At 41.7% G+C, this 24989-nt stretch overlaps 1 protein-coding gene across 1 annotated transcript; it reads right to left on the bottom strand.

Annotated features, from left to right (window-relative positions):
* Positions 13073-14072, bottom strand: LOC110261363 (vomeronasal type-1 receptor 4-like). The gene has a single exon (XM_021097565.1). It carries the CDS (start codon positions 13970-13972, stop codon positions 13073-13075), a length of 900 nt encoding a protein of 299 aa, XP_020953224.1. The 5' UTR covers positions 13973-14072.

Below are 24989 nucleotides of genomic sequence, written 5' to 3'. Positions count from 1 at the left end.
TTTTTCCTGCCCTTGTCACTAAATATTGGTGTCTCAGGGAGTGTGTGCCCCTGCAGAGACTGGAGCTGCTGTAGTGGGGGTTGTTTTAGCACCTGAAGGCATTTGATATTCTATTGCTGGATTTTAATACTTGGGAGTAGGAGAAGATAGCTCTTCGAGAAACTATGAAAAGGAAATACTGGCCCATTCATTTTACTGTGTTTCTCAGGTATCTTTTTTTTTTTTTTTCCTGTTTTAAGCAAATGGAAGGTTTGTAACTACTCTGCATCCACCAAGTCTTTTGGGTCTATTTTTCCCAGAGAATTTGATCACGTCATGTCGGTCCCATTTGTCCTTCTCACAGTATTCCCCAATTTTTCCTTATATTTGCTTTGGTGACCTGTGACCTCTGACCTCTATGGTTTGCTGTAGCTTCAGAGGACAGTCAGCACTTCCTAGCAATAACAAAATGCTACATTAAGGTTTGTACATTATTTTGTTAGATGTACTGCTGTTGCCCACTCAACAGACTACAGTAGAGTGTAAACTTCACTGTTCCGTGCACTGGGAGACTAGATGTTTCTTGTCATTTGCCTTATTAATAGTCTCTTTATCGTGGGGGTCTGGGTCTGAACCCCTGTGATCTTTGAGGCAGGCCTGTAGCTTCTGTCCACAACCAGATTGAGCGCGGAAGCATAGTCTTCCCAGAGCCTGAGAGAGTACACAAGCCAGCTGACGCCGGGTGTCCTCCTTTTGGGCCAGTTTAAATGGAGGACCTTGCCATGCTCTCAGATTTTTATCAAGAAACTATGAGAAAGTTAAAGGGTGCTGGGTGAGGCGGCTGAGTTTTTGCTAACGTATAACAATAACAGAAAAATAGTACACGGAGAAATAAATTTAGAGGTAAATATTTAAGCCATAAAGTGAAAATCCCCATGAATTATCCCAAGGCCACACGTTGGTTGAGCTCCCAATTTAACAGCTTTCATCTGTTTTGAGGTGTTTCCTTCTTCCTTTGCAATTGTATTCTGTCTGAAGTGAGTCTTTTCTGTCCTTTTTAGGGCCTCACCTGCGGCATATGGAGGTTCCCAGGCTAGGGGTCGAATGGGAGCTGTAGCCACCGGCCTACACCACAGCCACAGCAACTCAGGATCTGAGTCACATTTGAAACCTACACCACAGCTCATGGCAATGCCGGATCCACAACCCCCCGATCGAGGCCAGGGATAGAACCCGCAACCCCATGGTTCCTGGTTGGATTCATTTCTGTTGTGTCATGACGGGAACTCCTGAAGTAATATTTTTAATTAAAAATAGTTGATGTACATCTTGGAAAAACTGATAAACTGAAACCGTAATTAAACTAGATCTAGGAGGCTAGCAGTGGGAGCTCTCACACCCTGTCAGGTTTTTAGACCCCATTAGGAAAAAGACAGATTCCCTCTTCCTGCTTGGCTAGAGCTCAGCCAGTGACAGACACTCACTTCAAGCTACTGAAAAGCCATGGATTCATTGTTTTCTCAACTTCTGCTGTCCTCCATAAATGAGTTCTCTCCACTTTTTCAGGGGACTTGTACATAGCTCACCATGGTTGCAGACCCTGAGTTGCAGTTCTTTGCTGATTCCAAATCCACCTGTTTTTGCCAGAGAAATCACTGTCATTCTATTTGATTTAGGTCAGCAAATATTATATTCATGTGTGCAACATATCATGTGTGACATTGATATACACTAGAAACTGATTGCCATTCTAAGCCTAGTAGCCATCTGTCACCATACAGTTATTCCAGCATTACTGACTTTATTCTCTATGCTGTACACTTTATCCTTATGACTTATTTATTTTATAATTGGAAGTTTTTAATCTATTGTTGATGAAATTTCAATTAATCAAATTAAGAGTCAAAAACAGAATTTTAGGAGTTCCAGTTGTGGCGCAGTGGTTAACGAATCTGACTAGGAACCATGAGGTTTCGGGTTGGGTTCCTGGCGTTGCTCAGTGGGTTAAGGATCCAGCATTGCCATGAGTTGTGGTGTAGGTTGCAGACGTGGCTTGGATCCCACGTTGCTGTGGCTCTGGCGTAGGCCGGTGGCTACGGCTCCGACTGGACCCCTAGCCTGGGAACCTCCATATGCCGCAGGAGTGGCCTTAGAAAAGGCAAAAAGACAAAAAAAACCAAAACCAAAACCAAAAACCAGAATTTTATTTGAATGAGATTGAGGATTACATCCCAGGAGACAGACTCTTACAAAGCTATGAGAACTGATCGACTTGTCAGAAATCAAAGCACAGTTGTATGTGGTTTTGTGACAAAGGGTGGTACCTCAAAATGACATACTGATATTTTCTATAAAGTTCATCAAAATAAACATTTCAGGTAAGCACAAAGTGAACAGTAAGTTGTTACGTCTTTTACTAATTTAACTTAGCTATGCTGTGAGACTGCAGGTTACTAGGGAGACTTGGGAACCTGTTTGGGTAGAAATACCATTAATAATTACTGTTAAAAAGTTTACCTAAAAGCTCTTATTTCTTTTCCTTCATTTTAATTTATTTGTTCTTAATAATCATACATATATTACTCATGAACATTTTATGAGACAAAAGAACTCATTATCTTAGATTTTTTATTATTTTGGTTTTTTTTTTTCTTTGCTGGCAAGTTTTGTAGTAGCTGAGCTTAGTTGAGTTTGGTTAGATACAGGTAGGATACATATAATACACATAATACTTATGTCTAATGACTTGTCTGTATTAATTTCACTAACAGAGTTAAACCAGCTTTTACTTACCCAAAATTATCCTAGATGGTGTGACGTTGAAAAGTATTGGGGAGAGAGGACAAGATGGCGGAGGAGTAGGGGGACACGCTCGCCCTCTCCCACAAACACAACAAAAAAAAGCACATCTACAGAATAAATGACTCGCACAGAACAGCAACCAATCGCTGGCAGAAGAACCTAAACTCCAATAACGGCAAGAAGTTCGTGACATTACTGGGCAGAACGGGAGAAAAGAGGAGAGTGAGAGAAGGTGAATCCGAGCGGGACGGGCGCTCCCGAAAGGGAACTGCGGAGGAGAAAGGGATCCCGCACCCTGGAAAGTCACCTTCCGGGGGAAAGATCAAACGAACCAGAGGAATCTCCAGATGCAGAGAAGAGTGTAGCAGTAAGTGGGAGTACGGAAAAGCCGATCAAGAACCCAACGGACCATCTGAACTACAGGCACAGTCACCAAAAATTGAGACACCTGGGTGGGGGCTGGGCACCGAGACCTCGGCTCCAGAGGTTAGTCCCCAGGCTGGGGGGGGGGGGGGCGGGGCAGAGCGGAAACTGCTTGGGAGGTCTAGAAACCATTTGACGGGGCAGAGACTGCCTGGGAGACTAGAAAACAAAGCTGTCCCAGAGGAAGGGAACAATACTCTAGGGGCGGGGAAGTGGAAAGCCACATCAGAGGGAACCTGGGAGAAGAGCCTGGTCAGCGCCCGTGCTGGGGAGGGGAGAGAAGAAGGGGTGGGTCCCCATAGAATACCCCCCACGCCACAGCAAGCTTACAGGCCCGCTAGCTAGCTGAAAGCTGTGCTTCCCAGTGCATCCCCTCCGCTGACCCCCGCCACCCCCTATGCTCTCACCGGACCTGGGGCTGCCTGCCATCCAGGAGGGCTGGCCTCAACAATTGCCTGAAGCCTACCACCACAGGGGCTGTCCCTGCACAGGTCTGCTTGCCCTTTGGAGGGGCTACACTTCCAGAGAGCAGCACCAAACACCACCAGCCCCCGAGAAAAGGCTTACAGCCCAGAAAAGCTAGAACAAGCTTAGCCAGGCTGTGACTAGATCGGCCTAATTCTCGGACGGTTTTTCTGAGTCAGGCTGCCCCGGGGAGGAGCCTCTTGGGTTTCCAATGGCCCTGCTACCCGCCCAAGCCCCCAGGGGATGCTCTAGTGGATCAGCTGCATAGGACTGCCAGCTCCAGGCAGGACCCCCTGCAGCCCAGAAAAGCTGCAACAAGCCTAGCCAGGCTGTAAATAGATCTGCCTAATTCTCGGATGGTTTTTCTGAGTCAGGCTGCCCCGGGGAGGAGCCTCTTGGATCTCCAACGGCCCTGCTACCCGCCCAAGCCCCCAGGGGGTGCTGAGACCTAGTGGATCAGCTGCATAGGACTGCCAGCTCCAGGCAGGACCCCCTGCAGCCCAGAAAAGCTGCAACAAGCCTGGCCCAGTCGGGAAAAGATCTCAGACGGTCTTTCTGAGTCGGGCTGCCCTGGGGAGGAGCCTCGTGGGTTTCCAGTGGCCCTGCTACCCGCCCAAGACCCTAGGGGGTGCCCCACTCCCATGGAAAAGCTGCTCAGCACCACCAGACCCCTGGAAGAGCCCCTGCAGCCCGGAAAAGCTGCAACTAGCTCGGCCAGACTGTGAAAAGATCCGCCTACATTCTCAGGCTGTCCTTCTGAGTTGGGCTGCCCTAGGGAAGAGCCTCTTAGGTTCTCAGTGACCCAGATAGCTTCTCCAGCCCCCAGGGGGTGCGCACTCCTGAGGAACAGCTGCCCAACACCGCCAACCCCCTGCAAGAACCCCACAGCCTAAAAACACCAGAGCAAGCTCTGCATGACCGAGTGAAATCTGCTACCATCGTGGTGTGGACCTCCCAGTCCTGTCTGCCCTCAGGAAGTCCTCCTTTGCTTCAAAGAAACACTGTTAGCCCCATCAACACTCCAGAAAAGCCACACTGCCTCAAAAAAGATTGACCAACAACGCCAGCCCTCAGGAAATATTCCACGGCAGTGACAAGGCAAACACTGCCCGATAATGGAGAGTACAACTCCCTCAGGAGAAAGAAAACAACAAGCAAGATGAAGACACTGAGAAACCACCCCCAGTCAAACCAACAGGAGAACTCACCTAAAACAGTCAACAATGAAACAGATCTCGGCAGTCAGACAGACCTGGAGTTCAAAAGAGAAATAGTGAAAATACTGAAGGAATTAAGAGAAGATATGGACAGTAATGCAGATACCCTCAGAAAGGAACTAGAAAATATAAGGAGGAGCCAAGAAAAACTAGAACATTCATTTGCAGAGATGCAAACTGAACTAGGGGCAGTAAAAACCAGAATGAATAATGCAGAAGAACAAATCAGTGATATGGAAGATAGAAAAATGGAAATCACTCAATCCGGTCAACAGACAGAAAACCGAATCAAAAAACTGGAAAGCAATATAAGAGACCTATGGGATAATATAAAGCGGGCCAATCTACACATAATAGGAATTCCAGAAGGAGTAGAAAAAGATAAGGGAATGGAAAATATATTTGAGGAAATTATCGCTGGAAACTTCCCAAATCTAAAGGATACTGGGTTCAAGATACAAGAAGCACAGAGGGCCCCAAACAAACTGAACCCAAACAGACCCACACCAAGACACATCATAATAAAAATGGCAAAAGTTAGTGATAAAGAGAGGATCCTCAAGGCAGCAAGAGAAAAACAGAATGTTAGCTACAAGGGAACCCCCATAAGAATATCAGCTGATTTCTCTACAGAAACACTACAGGCCAGGAGGGAATGGCAAGAGATATTTAAAGTGCTCAAAGGAAAAAATATGCAACCTAGAATACTCTATCCAGCAAGAATATCATTTAAAATAGAAGGGGAAATAAAAATTTTTCCCAACAAACAAAAACTTAAAGAATACAGCAACACAAAACCCAGGCTAAAGGAAATATTGAAAGGGCTTCTCTAAACCAAAAAGATAGGAAGGAAAGGGAAGAAAAAAGAAAAGAAAAAAAAAAAGAAGAAGAGGAAGAACTAGGACTGAGGAAACCGCAATCAGAGAGCAGTCACTCAAATAAGCCAGCATACAGATTTAATCATGAACAGGCTTCAAACAAAATAAAATTAAAGAGAAAAAAATAAAAAAGAGTCATCAAAACCATAAAATGTGGGCAAGGGATGTTAGGAAGTAAATAACCCTTTTTGTTTGTTTGTATGTCTCTCTTCTTAATTTTAATATAGTAATGAAGTGTTTGAACTTACAGGACCATCAGGCTAAAACACACAATTATGGGAAGGGGTTAGCATACTTAAACAACAGGGCAACCACAAGCCAAAACCAAATATTGCATTTGCAAAAAAATGAAAAAAAAATACACTCAAGCAGATAATAACAGGAGACCATCCAACCAAAAAAAAAAAAAAAAAAAGAAGAAAGGAAGAATGGAGAACCATAGAATCAACTGGAACACGAGGTTCAAATGGCAATAAATAATCATCTATCAATTATCACCTTAAACGTCAATGGACTGAATGCCCCAATCAAAAGACACAGAGTGGCTGAGTGGATAAAAAGGCAAAAACCTTCAATATGCTGCCTACAAGAAACTCACCTTAGGACAAAAGATACATATAGATTGAAAGTGAAAGGGTGGGGAAAACTATTTCACGCCAATAGACATGACAGAAAAGCAGGAGTCGCAACGCTCATATCAGACAAGATAGACTTTAAAACAAAAGACATAAAGAAAGACAAAGAAGGACACTACTTAATGATTAAGGGATCCATCCAAGGAGAGGATGTTACTATCGTCAACATATGTGCCCCAAATACAGGAGCACCCAGATACATACAACAAATATTAACAGACATAAAGGGAGATACTGATGAGAATACAATCATAGTAGGAGACCTTAATACCCCCCTCACATCAATGGACAGATCCTCTAGACAGAAAACCAATAAAGCAACAGAGATCCTAAAGGAAACAATAGAAAAGTTAGACTTAATTGATATCTTCAGGACACTACATCCAAAAAAAGCAGAATACACATTCTTCTCAAATGCTCATGGAACATTCCCAAGAATCGACCACATATTGGGACACAAAGCGAATCTCAATAAATTTAGGAGCGTAGAAATTATCTCAAGTATCTTCTCTGACCACAATGCCATGAAATTAGAAATCAACCATGGGAAAAGCAAAGAGAAAAAACCTACTCCATGGAGACTAAGCAACATGCTACTAAAAAACCAATGGGTCAATGAGGAAATCAAGAAGGAAATTAAAAACTACCTTGAAACAAATGATAATGAAGACACAAGCTCTCAAAATCTATGGGATGCTGCGAAAGCAGTGCTCAGAGGGAAATTTATAGCAATACAGGCCTTTCTCAAAAAGAAGAAGGATTCCAAATGGACAACTTAACCCTCCACCTAAACAAATTAGAAAAAGAAGAACAAAAAAGTCCTAAAGTCAGCAGAAGGAAGGAAATTATAAAGATCAAAGAAGAAATCAATAAAATAGAGACTCAAAAAACAATAGAGAAAATTAATAAAACCAAGAGCTGGTTCTTTGAAAAGGTCAACAAAATCGACAAACCCCTGGCCAGACTCACTAAAAAGAGGAGAGAAAGAACCCAAATAACCAAAATTATAAATGAAAAAGGAGAAATCACAACAGATACTGCAGAAATACAAAAAACCATAAGAGAATACTATGAACAACTGTATGGCAACAAGTTTGACAATCTGGAAGAAATGGACAACTTTCTAGAATCTTACAGCCTGCCAAAACTGAATCAAGCAGAAACAGACCAACTGAACAGACCGATCACTAGAAATGAAATTGAAGAGGTCATAAAATCACTCCCTACAGGAGTTCCCTTCGTGGCGCAGTGGTTAACGAATCCGACTAGGAACCATGAGGTTGCGGGTTCGGTCCCTGCCCTTGCTCAGCGGGTTAACGATCCGGCGTTGCCGTGAGCTGTGGTGTAGGTTGCAGACACGGCTCGGATCCTGCGTTGCTGTGGCTCTGGCATAGGCCGGTGGCTACAGCTCCGATTCGACCCCTAGCCTGGGAACCTCCATATGCCGCAGGAGCGGCCCAAGAAATAGCAACAACAACAACAAAAGACAAAAGACAAAAAAAAGACAAAAAAAAAAAAATCACTCCCTACAAATAAACGTCCAGGACCAGATGGCTTCACAGGTGACTTCTATCAAACATATAAAGAGGAATTGGTGCCCATCCTCCTTAAACTCTTTCAAAAGGTTGAAGAAGAAGGAATACTCCCAAAGACACTCTATGAGGCCACCATCACCCTCATTCCAAAACCAGGCAGAGATACCACCAAAAAAGAAAACTATCGCCCAATATCATTGATGAATATAGATGCAAAAATTCTCAACAAAATCTTAGCCAACCGAATCCAACAACATACCAAAAAAATTATACACCGTGACCAGGTTGGGTTCATCCCAGGTTCACAAGGATGGTTCAACACACGCAAATCAATCAGCATTATACACCACATTAACAAAAAAAAAGTCAAAAATCATATGATCATCTCAATAGACGCAGAAAAAGCATTTGACAAAGTCCAACATCCATTCATGATCAAGACCCTCGCCAAAGTGGGTATAGAGGGAACATTCCTGAATATAATCAAAGCCATTTATGATAAACCCACAGCAAATATAATACTCAATGGGGAAAAACTGAAAGCCTTCTCACTCAAATCTGGAACAAGACAGGGATGCCCACTCTCACCACTGCTCTTCAACATAGTTTTGGAAGTCCTAGCCACAGCAATTAGACAAACAAAAGAAATAAAAGGCATCCATATAGGAAGAGAGGAGATAAAACTGTCACTGTATGCAGATGACATGATACTATACATAGAAAACCCTAAGGACTCAACCCCAAAACTCCTTGAACTGATTAATAAAGTCAGCAAAGTAGCAGGATATAAGATTAACATTCAGAAGTCAGTTGCATTTCTGTATACCAGCAATGAAACATTAGAAAAGGAATACAAAAATACAATAGCTTTTAAAATTGCACCTCACAAAATCAAATACCTCGGAATACACCTGACCAAGGACGTAAAGGACCTATATGCCGAGAACTATAAAACTTTAATCAAAGAAACCAAAGAAGATGTAAAGAAATGGAAAGATATTCCATGTTCCTGGATTGGGAAAATCAATATTGTAAAAATGGCCATACTACCCAAAGCAATCTACAGATTCAATGCAATCCCTATCAAATTACCCAGGACATTTTTCACAGAACTAGAACAAACAATCCAAACATTTATATGGAACCACAAAAGACCCAGAATCGCCAAAGCAATCCTGAGAAAGAAAAACCAAGCAGGAGGCATAACTCTCCCAGACTTCAAGAAATACTACAAAGCCACAGTCATCAAAACAGTGTGGTACTGGTACCAAAACAGACAGACAGACCAATGGAACAGAATAGAGAATCCGGAAATAAACCCTGACACCTATGGTCAATTAATCTTTGACAAGGGAGGCAAGAACATCAAATGGGAAAAAGAAAGTCTATTCAGCAAGCATTGCTGGGAAACCTGGACAGCAACATGCAAAGCAATGAAACTAGAACACACCCTCACACCATGCACAAAAATAAACTCCAAATGGCTTAAGACTTAAATATACGACAGGACACCATCAAACTCCTAGAAGAAAACATAGGCAAAACACTCTCTGACATCAGCATCATGAATATTTTCTCAGGTCAGTCTGCCAAAGCAATAGAAATTAGAGCAAAAATAAACCCATGGGACCTCATCAAACTGAAAAGCTTTTGCACAGCAAAGGAAACCAAAAAGAAAACAAAAAGACAACTTACAGTATGGGAGAAAATAGTTTCAAATGATGCAACTGACAAGGGCTTAATCTCTAGAATATATAAACAACTTATACAACCCAACAGCAAAAAAGCCAATCAATCAATGGAAAAATGGGCAAAAGACCTGAACAGACATTTCTCCAAAGAAGATATACAGATGGCCAACAAACACATGAAAAAATGCTCCACATCCCTGATTATTAGAGAAATGCAAATCAAAACTACCATGAGATACCACCTCACACCAGTCAGAATGGCCATCATTAAGAAGTCCACAAATAACAAGTGCTGGAGGGGCTGTGGAGAAAAGGGAACCCTCCTGCACTGTTGGTGGGAATGTAAACTGGTTCAGCCACTATGGAGAACAGTTTGGAGATACCTTAGAAATCTATACATAGAACTTCCATATGACCTCGCAATCCCACTCTTGGGCATCTATCCGGACAAAACTCTACTTAAGAGAGACACATGCACCCGCATGTTCATTGCAGCACTATTCACAATAGCCAAGACATGGAAACAACCCACATGTCCATCGACAGATGATTGGATTCGGAAGAGGTGGTATATATACACAATGGAATACTACTCAGCCATAAAAAAGAATGACACAATGCCATTTGCAGCAACATGGATGGCACTAGAGAATCTCATACTGAGTGAACTGAGCCAGAAAGACCAAGACAAATACCATATGATATCACTTATAACTGGAATCTAATATCCAGCACAAATGAACATCTCCTCAGAAAAGAAAATCATGGACTTGGAGAAGAGACTTGTGGCTGCCTGATGGGAGGGGGAGGGAGTGGGAGGGATCGGGGGCTTGGGCTTATCAGACACAACTTAGAATAGATTTACAAGGAGATCCTGCTGAATAGCATTGAGAACTTGGTCTAGATACTCATATTGCAGCAGAAGAAAGGGTGGGGGAAAAAATGTAATTGTAATGTATACATGTAAGGATAACCTGACCCCCTTGCTGTACAGTGGGAAAATTAAAAAAGAAAAGAAAGAAAAGTATTGGGTTAGTTTTATTATGTTTTTGAGAATTTATCTGTACTTGCTTGTCTAAGTCCATTAAAAAGACCTTTCAAAAATTTAATTTTTATTTATTTTTATTTTTATTATTTTTATCTGGTGGCCACAGTGGTATGTGGAAGTTCCTGGTCCAGGGATGAACCTGTGACACAGCAGTGACCTAAGCTGCTACAGTGACAAAGCTCGATTCTTGACATGCTATGCCATAAAGGACTCCAAATAGAGTTGCTTTATTTTTTTTTATTTTTTAAGAAATTAACTTAGGCAACAATTTGCAGGGAAAAAAATACCATACCTACAGTGTATATAGATAGACATATAAATATAGACACAGGCAGAAATCTCAAAATTTTTATTTAAAACTTTTGTAATGGATAGGTTACAATAAAAACTCACTAGATTATAAATAACAGTTGGAATAAGTTAAGTCTACTACCTGAGACACCTAACCTCATTTAAATTTATTGAGAAGATTTTTAACATTTATTTTTGCCCTGAGAATTGATGTGTGTATATGCATGACTGAATGACTTTGTTGTACAGCAGAAATTATTACAACCTTGTAATTTAACTATACTTAATTATACTTAATAAAACTTAAAAAATAGGGTATTTATTTTATAATTGGAAGTTTGTGTCTGTTGTGGATGAAAATTCAATTAATCATCTGTTATCATATATTTTAGGGAATCTCTTATTTTTTTTCTCTTCTTATGGGCAGGACAATTTTGCTCCAATATTCTTATAGTTTATAATATATATAAGCATAGCGGTAACATAAGGAAGGTTTTGGGATTGGACAGATAAGTGGGCATTGAGTTATTTCTAGAGTCGCATTTGTTCTTTTCTGGAGATTTTCAAAAGCAGGAGAACTGTTTCTCTGAGTCCTTGAGTACTGGATTCCAGCTGATCTATTTCCTGAGTATTTGTAGGAGGGCCTGAGTACTTGCTGAGGAGACAGGGCAATGTTTCTTTATCTAAGAAAGAGAATTCATTTAGAATATTAAGTCTAATTTCTGGAGTTCCTGTCGTGGCTCAGCGGTTAATGAACCTGACTAGCAACGATGAGGACGTGGGTTCAATCCTTGGCCTCGCTAAGTGGGTTAAGGACCTGACGTTGCCATGAACTGTGGTGTAGGTTGCAGACACTGCTTGGATCCTGCGTTGCTGTGGCTGTGGCATAGGCTGGCGGCTACAGCTCCAATTCGACCCCTAGCCTGGGAAACTCCATATGCCGCAGATGCGGCCCTAAAAAAAGACACAAAAAAAGTCTAATTTCTGTTCTTTCATATTAATGAGTTCCCTAAAGTTAGATATTAGAATTTTCCTTGTAATTTGAAACTTTCTTATGTACCAATATTGAGTTGTTTATTAATTTTTCTTTTTAAATATAGCCAATTGAAGTGATTCATGTCTATCCCCAAACATGTAAATCTTATGTTACTTTCAAGTAGCAACTCAAACCAATAGGTTGTTTTTTTTTAATAGTTTATCCAAATATGCAAAAAAGCCTTGCTGTACATCAGAAAATTGACAGAACACTGTAAACCAGCTATAATGGAAAAAATAAAAATCATTATAAGTGAAAAAAACCCAAATATTCAAAAAAGGGTCTCATCAGATGTCATGTACCCCTTTAAAGATCCAGAAAGTTCACTGCCAAAAAGTTAGTCTAAGAAAGTCAATGTTCTTCATTGCTTTAGGAGTGAAGACTGGTATAGTGAAAACTGTGTCTCCACTTTCCCATGAGAATGTGATATCTTTCGAGTCATAGACCCACTAATCTGTGACACTGACTAGGCTCTGCTGGATGGGGGCTTTTCTAACACTATCAAGGCAGTGAAGTTAGATAAGACGAAGGCCCTTATGGACAGGTACCCTTTCTAAAAATTGCCCTGAAATCTGCATGGCTGGACAAAGAGAGTGGTGCTTGTGAGTCTGTGTCCTGGATCCCCAGTCTATTTGACTGATAACCAGAGGCATCCCATTAGTAAATCTTCCCGATGTCAGAAAGAAGAGAGCATTTTCACTGGTCATAAAGCCAGGTTCTTGGGTAATGGACTCACAGAAAAAATAAGAAAAGAAATCAGCTGGTTTTGACCTAGGAGATTGAATTGTATCTCTGTTGACTTCGTGACTACATGACGTTCCTCTTATCTTTGCTATGGATGATGATCATTTAGGAGTAAAACCCCAGTTTGTCTTGTGTATCACTCTCTTGTAATGTCAAAATTTTGTACATCACACGTTTAATGATGAATGAATTTTGTACATCACACGTTTAATGATGAATGAATTTTGTACATCACACGTTTAATGAGATGAATGAATAACCAACCACCCCTTGTCAGTGTATATATGGTTTACATATTTGAATAGCATTGGGGGGGTTGTATTCCCTTCTAAGCAAAGCAGAACCTGCATATTCTGGAGTCCTGTCTCATGAGAATGTAGGGGCTTACAGATGGGAAACATGCAGCAATTAGTTTGGAAGTGACCTTCAGCCAGAAACTGGGATTACAAAATACTGAAAGACAACTGTGAATGCTAGTGGAGAGCGTCCACAAAGAAACAAAGAAGCACACCAGGACAAGGATGCTCTTGGTAGCTGTGGTCTCAGGGGAGGGTCTAGCAGGCTGAACTTTCCCGTGAATGTATCGGACCCGCTGCTTGTGCCTGTGCAGGAAAAGAACCATGGAACCACTGGTCCAGACCATCAGCCCCAAACGGAAACCATCATGGAATAATACAAATGGCACATAGACGGTCTCTGTGTTTTGGATGTAAACCACTGAGTAACAGTAGGAATGATCTATATACTTTGTTCTGCTCGTCTCGTTCCATCTGTCAGTTGTATAAAAAGGAGTAAAAATATTGAGCATCATGTTCAAGACCCAGCAGAGGATACTGAAGGTGCCCAGGTACCTGGGAGCTTTTCCCTGAAGCTGTGCCCACCTGGAGTCCCTGGGACTGATCATGATCACCTGAAAGACACTCAAGATGCAGGTGGTGCCAATGGACACACCTCTACTCACTCTGTGAATGTAAAAAAGAAGTTTGCATCCAAAATCATCGAGGAAGTGTTTTGACCCCAAAGCTGCCAGTGTTTCAGGGATTCCCTTGGAGAGCAGAACTAAGAGGTTGGCCAAAGTCATGTGCTTGAGAATCAGATCTGTGGACCTGGATGTGCCTCCTGTGAGGTAAAGGAAGAGAAAATGGTAGAGGAGAGAGCAATTCCCCAGGAGGCCAGCTGTGGTCTGTAACAAAAAGATCATTCCTATTGCCCAGTCCTTGGTGTCCATTCTGTCACATCCCGGGGATGAGCTTCTTGTTCTGGAGCCAGAGAATCCTGTGTGGGGATATGAGGCAGACCTCTGTTGATCCCATCAATGGACCTTGACCTTCTTCAGGCACAGGCTTCCCTTTCATTCGTTCCCACTGAAAAATAGTTATTTATAGTTCTTCCCTTTCTACAGGTGTCTGATATTTTAATGAAGGAGCTTTGCAAAATATGGACCAATGTTTAAAAGTCAAGGATGTAGTATGTCCTGTATTCTTCATGAATTCTCGTGAGTATCCATACTATCACTTACATTGCAGACAGAATACTGTGGCAGATAAAGGTTAATGATTTGTCCAAACTTCAAGCCTTGTATGAAAAACGTGGACACCAGAACCTTACTATGTTGGTAAAATAATAGTGCATGTAAACAGAATGATATATTAACACAAGTTATTAGTTATGTTTAAATAAAACACAGATATCTATATATTTATATTTATATCCTTTTATACCTGACCATTTCTTTTTAGGTTTGGTGGTATGTTTTAAATTTACTTTTTGTAATGAGTTTCCGTTTATTTCTAAATGTATCTCGTTAGGTCCATATCAATTATGTTTAAAGTTTTAAGTACTTTAATAAAATGAACTTACCCTGATTGTAGTATAATTCTCAATGCCTGCTGTGTGACAAAGCGTAATTTATGAATGCACTGTAAGCTTTCTAACGGTTTGGCAACAGAGTTACTGATTGTTTTTATGAGAAAAATGGAATGACATCTATTAGAAGAATCACTGAAGACTATGTTATACCCTGAATTATCATACTTGACACACCAATTTGTGATGGGTAGTGTGTCTTAGAAAATAAACACTACTAACTTCAAATCACAAACTGAGGTGTTAAGTAACATGACATGAAAAGTATTAAGTGTAAGTCTAGATTTCTAAACCACGAATATATCACATGTATAGAAAGTGACAAATTTTAAAAGCGACGTTTTTATTTTGTAAAATGAAATGTTTGAGCTTGAAATTTTGAGAATATTTTGAAGCCAGAGACTAGGCTACACTCTACTTTTGTGCCCGATGGCTCCTATTGGAAAACCATTTTTTTTTTAAGTGGCACCTGTGGCATATGGAAGTTCCAAGGCTAGGGGTCAAATTGGAGCTGCAGCTGCTGGCCTACACTACAACCACAGCCACACCAGATATGAGCTGGATCATCTGTGTCCTCTGCTGCAGCTTGTGGCAGTGCGAGATCCTTAACCCACTGATTGAGGCCAGGGATCGTATCCGCATCCTCAGGGATGCGACATTCAATTCTTAAGCTCCTGAACAGCAATGAGAATTCCTGAAACCTGTTTCGGATGTTATCTTTGCTTTAATTCCCCTTCCTTAGTTTGATGCAAAATAGGTCTCACCAACTATGGATGTCTTTAGTAGGAAATAATTAATGTCTTCATTAGCATTTTATTACAATCAGAGTTAGAGGAAATATTTATATTCCAGCAATTTTCAACTATACACAGTGTTTCTATAAAAGATACATCATTCCTGTAGATTTATTCAAGCTTTTATTAATGATGGAGTTGCCAATGGCACACCTATAGTGATCCTAATAATGTCTTCTATGATTTCTGTAAGGTACCCTGATTACAGATGTATTTCTGAACCCCAGTTAGCAGTTTCATTAAAATCAGGTTTCATATCATTTGGGTTAAAGAGTAACAATCACTTTTGCTAAGAATGACACTAGGTAGCATTAGGAGACCTTGGGAACCGAAGTCTGGTCTAGCATCCTCATCTTTCTGACAGCTCAGCTCAGTCCTCACAATCATTCCTCCTGTCTGTGTTGCTTTGACACTGGCTTCCTTCAAACCAGAAGAAATCACTTTCTCCTGTCTAATCACTTAGACTCCTAATACCCCTCATTTCTTGCAGATTCTGCCCTCAGACTGAAATAGCAAATACTCACTTGCCTTCCTCTGGTTGTCTGGACCGTGGTCTCAGTGTGCTGGTCACAACCCCCTGCTCCTGTGACAGGGAGGGAGGCAGGCAGGCCCCTAGATATGGATTGTGATCTGAGACCTCCCCTCCCTTCAGGACTGCAATTACCTCTTCACCTGGAGCTGCCATGATGGGAGACAGGCTTGGGGAATGGAGGATATTTGTGAAAACCTTTATTCCCAGTTGCTAATTATAAAACAACAATTAAAAGTTTGTAGTTATCATCTCCACAGGGTCTATTGCACTGCTGAGAAAGGCTCCTTGATCCCGGGAGGCAGACAGGAACTCATATGGAAGCATCTGTAAATACTGAGCTGACAGGAAGCCCTGGCAGAGAATGTCATGTCTCATTGTATATTTTGTTCCGATGAGAAGTGTTTCTTTGAACATGAGTTCTTTCCTTCTTGGGACCACTGAATTTTGTCTTCATTTAGGTTATGAGCCGAGAAATGGAACTAAAAAAGATCTGAGAAAGATTTTCAAAGGATAACAAATTAAAGGAAGAACTTATTTCAGTAATACAATTGGATTTTTTTTTTTTTTGGAACAACCCATTGCCAATTAACATGGAAATCTACATGGTATAGAAGGTTTCTTGCAAATCACACTTTATGAACAGTGAATTTTCCTCCCCTCCCACATCAGGGGTAGAAAGTCTGAAGAGAAAAATAGCCACAGAAAGATAGAAATTTATAGATGTTTCTCACATGTAAAATCACTGGGTTCAGATGGTTAAATTCAACAATTGTACCATTTTTTGTCTATCAGAAAAGTCAGTGTTCCTTCCTTAAGAGTAAAGAGTGTTTGCCTGTGGCATAGGTCAGATGGAAGTCCCCCAGATTAGGAATCAAGTCTTTGTTCCATGTCATTGAAAAACAGGAAGCTTCTCAAGACTGGAAGGGCACAGTGTCACATTGGGGTCCTGTAAGTTCCTGCTCAAAGCCCAAGTAGGGGGAGTCACAGTGGCCAAACTATGTTGTTACCTATGCTCAGATCACGAGGAAGATGGACCTGGTTTTTAATGTCAGGCAATAGGATGGGAAGGGGAAACCCTCAACTCTTACTTTGATCCTCACTCTTAACTCCCTTTTCTTTTTCTTTTCTTTTTTTCTGTCTTTTTGCCATTTTCTGGGGCTGCTCCTGCGGCATATGGAGGTTCCCAGGCTAGGGGTCAAATCAGAGCTGTAGCCACTGGCCTACACCAGAGCCACAGCAATTCGGGATCTGAGCCGGGACTGCAACCTACACCACAGCTTACTTAACCCACTGAGCAAGGCCAGGGATCGAACCTGCAACCTCATGTTTCCTTAGTCGGATTGGTTAACCACTAACCAGGACAGGAACTCCTTCACTCCCTTTTCTAAAGATAATTTGGGTTGGAAACAATGTTTCCAGATGTCAGCAGAGGATGAACTGCCCTGTGCTCCCTTGTGGGTAGGAGAACATGGAGGATAGACACATTCATGAGATTGTTAGAACCAGCAAACATGACTGTACTCCTTGGCACTCACACAAGTAGAAGGTGCAGTAAGCATGGCAGACAGGTAGAACGTTTTGGGCCACTACAGGTGCTGATGAAGAGGATCCCACTGCTGAGTGAGAAATGGGCTTTGGTGTTGTTTCCACCAGCAGCACTGAACATTGCTGACTCAGGGAGTATGTGCCACAGGAGAGACTGAAGCCATTGTAGTAGGGACTGTGTTAGAGCATGAAGGCATTTGATGTTCTCTTGCTGGCTTTCAAAATGTGGAAGCAAGGGAAGGTGGCTCTTGGAAACCATGAGAAGGAAATAGCACACCTCCTTTAATTGTACTTCACCTTTATTGTGCTTCTCAAATATTTTTTGTATTTTTTTTAAAATTGAAGGCTTATGGCAACCCTCCATCAACCAATCTATTGAGGTCATTTTTTTTCCAACAGCATTTTATCACTTTATGTCTGTCACATTAGCTAAGTCTCATAATATTTAAAAATTTTTTTTTATTTGTTATGGTAATCTGTGATCATTAAATCTTTTTTTTTTTGTCTTTTTGCCTTTTCTAGGGCCACTCCCGTGGCATATGGAGGTTCCCAGGCTAGTGGTCTAATTGGAGCCTATGCCAGAGACACAGCAATGAGGGATCTGAGCCACGTCTGCGACCTACACCACAGCTCACGGCAACGCCAGATCCTTAACCTACTGAGCAAGGCCAGGGATTGAACCTGCAACCTCATGGTTCCTGGTTGGATTCGTTAACCATTGAGCCACCACGGGAACTCCTGTTATCATTGAATCTTTGATGTTACATTGACTTGCTGTAGACTCAGGATGGTTAGCATTTTCTAGCAATAACAAAACTTTAAACTAAGGTATGTACATCATTTTGCTAGATGTCCTGCTATTGCACAGTTAGGAGATGACAGCAGAGTGTAAACTTTTCTAGGCACTAAGAAACCAGAAATTTCTTTTGCTTTGCTTTATTTTAATATTTACTTTATTGCAGGGGTCTGGAACCGAACCCATAATATCTTTGGAGAAGGAACATTCTTTTAGTATAGGAGAAGGGGAAGTTGGGAGGAATTGTTATAAACAGAGTCCATTGGCGGAAACTGGGAGTTTGGTGTAGTGGATTTTCATTGGCTGAGTTGTGACAATCTTTTGTTGGCTAGACGGTTCCTGGGCAGGGAAAAAAATCTTCTTTCCCCTTTCTGGATAGTAAACAAACTTTGCCCTGCTAGAGATGCAAGGCACCACTCTTCCTATTGGGTCTGCAGGTGGCAAAGACTGGTAGGGCATGAGAGCTCCTGCTGCTGACCTGAATCCATTTTAAAAAAAGTTTCTCTTTAATTAATTTTCACACATCCTTACTCTATTTGGGGACCTCAAGGAAATGCCTTACTTTACTTCATTAATTTTATCAGTTGATAAGTTCCTGGTAATGGAATAACTGGCTACCCATCCCATTTCCACAGGCAGTAATTATCTGTGAACAGTCTAGGGGGTTATCAACTGTACAGATTAGGAGAACCAGGATAGCTAAAGTGAGAAGGATGCGTGTCTACTGTTATCTGATTTGTCTTTATTTTCTCTGGTGGAAGAGCTCTTCAGGGCACTGCTTCTCAGATTCGACTTTTATTTCCTGTCATACTACCTGACAAGCTTCACACACCTGAGGACTTCTTGGTGGTCATCATTCTCACCAGGACCTGGTCCAGGAATGTGTTTTCTGTCTTCTCTGTTCCCTCCAGGAAGTGAAGAAATGGGAAGAGGAGAGGAGGAAAAAGAAGAGAAAAACACTGTATGGAGGTGGGAGAGTAGAAGAAGTGACAAAAGGGAGGTGCAAAGGGTAGGAGAGAGACAGAGAAAGCAAAGGTGGTGGATTTAAGGAGAGGAGAGGAGAGAACACAAGGGGTAGAGGTGAGGAAAAGAGGAGGAGAAAGAGGGAAGGAGAGAAAACAAGCTGGGCAGAGCATACCTGGGAAGGTGAGTGCAGAGCAGTTAGTGTGAGTAACTTTCCCAAGTTTCCTAGGACTTTCCCAGTTTTAGCATGAAAAGTCCTTCTTCAGAACCTGTTCAGTCCTGGAGGAAGCACAATTAGTTGCTTGACCAGCAGCAACAGAAATGGCCACAGATCGACTGTGTAACCAACATAATCCGGCAAAAGTAACTATTTATCATTTCTGTGGTTAGGCTATCAAAGGTACTGTGGATTCCATCTTGCTCTCCCTTTCTCGTTCTCGAATCATTCTGGCAAAATCCAGCTGCCCCGTTGTGAGCAGGCTCTGGACGGAAAAGTTACTGAGGCTTCCTCCCAAAGGATCACCTGAGTGACATCATTCTACTTTCCATCGCTTACAAGCCACACATCTCCATCTATTTGCACAAAGAGCTTTTGAATTTTGCCATTTTCAACCTGTTGAGGAAAACATCTCAGCTTCCCAAACTCTACTCTTTTACCTTAAATTGTTGGAAACATTAACTTAGAACAGGAAGGAAGCACCGCTGCTCCACAGGAAATCAAAGAGCTTTGAAAGAATCAAAACGCAGACAATACAAGCACAGATGGACAGAAAGACCACCGGGATCCGGAAACAGCCAGGGTAGGCACAATGGGAGGCCAGGCCCCGCCCTCACTCTGGCCCCGCCCCTATCCAGTGCGCTTCCTGTCCAGTCCCACCCACTCTCCTCATCTGGCCTCTTGTTGGCCCTGGTGCAACCACGGCGTTGCCTTCTGTACTGCCTCTTCCGTCCGCACGTGCGTGCGCAGTAGCCTGAGGACCCGGAAATGGATCTGTCTGAACCCCGGTTATCGCTCTGCTGCATGGGCTTTGCATTTTCTTTTTTTTTGTCTTTTTTTTTTTTTTTTTGTCTTTTGTTGTTGTTGTTGTTGTTGCTATCTCTTGGGCCGCTCCCGCGGCATATGGAGGTTCCCAGGCTAGGGGTTGAATCGGAGCTGTAGCCACCAGCCTACGCCAGAGCCACAGAAACGCGGGATCCGAGCCGCGTCTGCAACCTACACCACAGCTCACGGCAACGCCGGATCGTTAACCCACTGAGCAAGGGCAGGGACCGAACCCGCGACCTCATGGTTCCTAGTCGGATTCGTTAACCACTGCGCCACGACGGGAACTCCTGCATTTTCTTTTGTTTAAAACATGCATTTCGCAGCTGTACAACTTGTGTTTGTGGGGGGTGGGGTGTCACTATGGACATTTAGTCAGCGTCACCATGAGACGTTTTGTGCCCTTAGTTTCGCTAGCGGGTCCCAGGGGCCCATGTCCACTTCCGGTTACTAGCGCTCTAGGGCCTAGATCCTTCTCTGGAAGTTCTGCCTTTGATCCTGTAGAGGCTGCTGCTTAAAATGCTTCATTGTCCAACCCCTCTGTCTGTCTCTGGTCCACGAAGAGGTGATGGGGGAGCTCTTCTGTATGGAGTTTGGTCAGGCCGGATCAATGGTTTAAAGGGTCGGCTCAGTCCAAAAGGTGGGGGTTCAGCGAGTTCTGAAGAAAAACCGAAGCAATTAACTTCACTTGACTTTGTTCCCAAAACCCTCCTGTGGCAGTGGCAGCAGGGGATTGTCTTTTCTACATGTCAAGGTTCTCTTTGTGTGGCTTGTCACAGGCAAGCGTGTGTGTGTTTATTCTCAGCATTGACCGGCCTGTTTTCAACACTTAGGATTTGCTTCTCAAGACTGATCTTACCTGAGAAAGAAGCCCGGGAAGAGGAAAGAAAGAGGGGTCAGAAATAACTCCTTCACAGGTCAGAGTCATATTCCTTGTTGTTCTGTCTCCCTTTCCTAAAAGACTGTTTTTCCCGACTTGGTAATCGTATCAGTCGCTGAAGCGTTGGGCCTAACGTGTTTGCTCGACCCACCCAGACGTCCTACTCTTCTCAACTTAGATTCTATTTCACCATGGTTCACTGAGAAGGAACTTGTGAAGAGGCTCTGTTGGGGAATCATCATAGGGAGGGTTTTATACTCACATGTGGTGTCCGTGAAGTTGGCAAAGGGGATTGCTTTGGGGGTTGCTTATGTGTGTACCATGAGTTCTCAGTAGACCAGTGTTAAAAAGAACTGCTCTAAAATGTATGTGCTGTATTAATGTACCAAAAGAACCCTTGGGGAAAAAAAAAAAAAAGACTGATGAGGGAAAACGTGTTCACCCTGATTTTATAAGGCAAAAGTGAATCAGCTTATTTTTGTTCTAAAATATTAATGATTTGGATTAGAATGAAAAGTTCTGAAACCAATATCAATGATAAAGGATGGTCTATTGTAAAATTTGTTTTAACAGTGAGAGGTTTTTTTTTGTCTTTTTGCCTTTTCTGGGGCTGCTCCCGTGGCATATGGAGATTCCCAGGCTAGGGGTCTAATCAGAGCTGTAGCTGCCAGCCTACGCCAGAGCCACAGCAGCTCGGGGTCTGAGCCGTGTCTGCAACCTACACCACAGCTCACGGCAACGCCGGATCCTCGACCCACTGAGAGTGAGAGGTTTTTAAAAATCATTCATAGCATATCCATTTAATGAAGACCCTTGTTCCTTCAGGGACCTTCGTGTAGCAGGTGTTCGAGGTAAAAATATTTGTGATTCATTTCTGTCCTTGGAGCAGTGAACTTCATTCAACTTTGTCATCAGAGTGGCTAGAACCAATTTTGGTTCCACCAATTGTTACTAAATACTAAATTAATTTTGTTTCAAATATCACATGATATAGGTCTTTGTCTTGAAGTAAAACTCCAAACAGTGTTGCAGCATGGGGACTAATAAAACATCTCGGAGTTCCCGTCGTGGAGCAGTGGTTAACGAATCTGACTAGGGACCATGAGGTTGCGGGTTCGATCCCTGGCCTTGCTCAGTGGGTTAAGGATCTGTTGTTGCCGTGAGCTGTGGTGTCGGTCGCAGATGTGGCTTGGATCCCGCGTTGCTGTGGCTCTGGCGTAGGCTGGCAGCTACAGCTCCGATTCAACCCCTAGCCTGGGAACCTCCATATGCCGTGAGAGCAGCCCAAGAAAATGGCAAAAAGGCAAAAAAACAAAAACTCAGCTCATGGCGATGCTGGATCCTTAACCCACTGAGTGATGCCAGCAATCAAACCTACATCCTCATGGTTACTAGTCAGATTCATTTCTGCTGAGCCACAGCAGGAACTCCCTTTTGGCTTTAAGTAAGAATGCTGTGGTGGCTGCCTCTGAACAGACCCAGCTTCTCTATAGATGTTTGAAAGTTCTTGGTTGGGCAAATTAAAGCATGATTACTGGGTCAAGGATGATACATTTTATGTTATGATGTATTCTGGCAGGATATCCTTACATAAAGCTGCAAAGATACCCATCCAACCAACCACATGTGAGTTTGCCTAAGATTTAGGCAAAACTTCCTACTGTCTATCTTTTGTGTTTAAAACATCTGAGAAAAATGACAACTTTTTGTGTTTATGTTTTCCAACTACTTGTGAGAAATGCAAAATGGATTTTCATGTTTTGCTGGGTTTTTATTTGATACAGTTTTAAGAAGTTTTACATTCTGTACTTCCAATTTTTTATATGTGCCCTGCTTTTATATTTTTTAATTAGCCATGGTTGGCTTAAACTTCAGAGGTTAAGTTACAGTCCTCCACCAGAATTCTCTTCAGACCACAATTTTGGAAATCCCTAGATAGTACCAACTGGCTACAAATTTGGTGATTGCCATTACCCTCGGATTCAGTTATCCACTGGAAAGACTCACAGAACTTAGGAAAATCCTATATTTTATGGTTATAGTTTTATTATAGCAAAAAGATACATATCAAAATGAGGCAAAGAAAGAGAAACATAGAATGAGATATGAGAGGGTTTTAAGAAGGTAAGAAGATTCCATCATCCTAAGGGGAGCATTACCCTCCTGGCATGTCAGTGTGACAAAACTCAGTGTTCCCAACCAAAGAAGCTTTACTTAAGCTTTGAAGTCCAGAGTTTTTATTGGAGTTTTAGTCATGATTGATAAGAATCTCTGGCATCTTTCCCAGCTCAGAGGACAGGCTGATCTCCTGGCTCAAAATACCAGACCTCTAGTTACATGGTTAGCATTGTGAAATGGCCAACCTGAGTCATCCCATTATCAAACTAGGGGCCCACCATAAGTCATCTTGTTAGCATAAATTATCAGGGCCCACTATGAGTAATAAAGACTCTTAGCAATTACAAAGGAAATTCCAGAAGTTGAGAGGTTAACTTCTAGAAACTGGGGATAATAACAGCCTGCCATATTATTTATTACACAGCATTGAAACCATTTTATTTCATTCATGTGAAAGTTTTAGATAGTATATGCAGTCATAGTTTCATTTTTAATTTGGTAGTTCCTTCTATTAGTGTTTTTTCCCTCCTCAAATTATGCTGGTTCTCCTAGATACAACAGAGGCTTTTATTTGAAATAACTATGTTTCTTTTGAGTTTGAATTGCTCTGAATTTGCAATCACTGAGGTATTTATGTCAGCACATCTTCTTGTGATTTTCAGACTTTATGATCTTTAGTAAAGTTTTATATTTTCTTCACATAGGTCTAGAAAGGTATTGTAAATAGGTGCTGTGGTATACTTGCTAATGGAAATGCAGACTGATTCTTATTTTTAAATTATGTTACTAAGGAAGAAAAATTGTTTTCAGTGAATAGTTATTAGTTCTTATGATTAAAATGCCTATTTCTATTTGCCATTATATCATTTGAATAATAGCATTTCCAACTCTTGGACTCTATTTTTAGGTTTCCTTCTTTTCCATCTTCTGCTGGTCCTAATTCAGGCATTATGTGCAATGGTGAATGGCACATCATATCCCTTGTGTCAGCCTCATCTTCAGCAGAAGTGCTTCTTCCATTATTTACTGCTGATCATGATGTTTGCTGGAATTCTCTTGATTAATAACACTTTTAAATTATCCAATAATTTCTTTTTTAAATTACTTAATGAATTGTATTACATTTATAGGTGTACAACAATCACCACAATCAAATTTTACAGCATTTCCATCCCAAACCCTCAGTGGATCCCCCCAGTCCCCAACCTATCTCATTTGGAAACCATCAGTTTTTCAAAGTCAGTGAGTCAGTATCTGTTCCGCAAAGAAGTTTATTGTGTCCTTTTTTTAGATTCCACATGTAAGTGGTAGCATTTGATGTTGGTGTTTCATTGTCTGACTGACTTCACTTAGCATGATAATTTCTAGGTCCATCCATGCTCAAATGCTGGTATTTCATTCATTTCAATGGCTGAGTAATATTCCATTATGTGTATGTACCACATCTTCTTGATCCACTCCTCTGTTGATGGACATTTAGGTTGTTTCCATGTCTTGGCTATTGTATATAGTGCTGCAATGAACATTGGAGTACATGTGTCTTTTCGAATCATAGTTTTCTCTGGATAGATGCCCAGGAGTGGGATTGCTGGATCAAATGGTAGTTCTATTTTTAGTGTTCTGAGGAATCTCCATACTGTTTTCCACAGTGTTTACACCATTTACATTCCCACCAACAGTGTGATAGGATTCCTTTTTCTCCACACCCT

Source organism: Sus scrofa, chromosome 6, assembly GCF_000003025.6.
Source record: "Sus scrofa isolate TJ Tabasco breed Duroc chromosome 6, Sscrofa11.1, whole genome shotgun sequence".
NCBI lineage: Eukaryota > Metazoa > Chordata > Mammalia > Artiodactyla > Suidae > Sus > Sus scrofa.
The sequence above is the reverse complement of the archived record's forward strand: the minus strand, read 5'-3'. Positions and strand labels throughout refer to the sequence as shown.

What these genes read in the sequence shown, in the direction of transcription:
- LOC110261363 (XM_021097565.1), bottom strand. Translation starts at nt 13,972, where the DNA reads ATGGACACCAAGGACTGGGCAATAGGAATGATCTTTTTGTTACAGACC.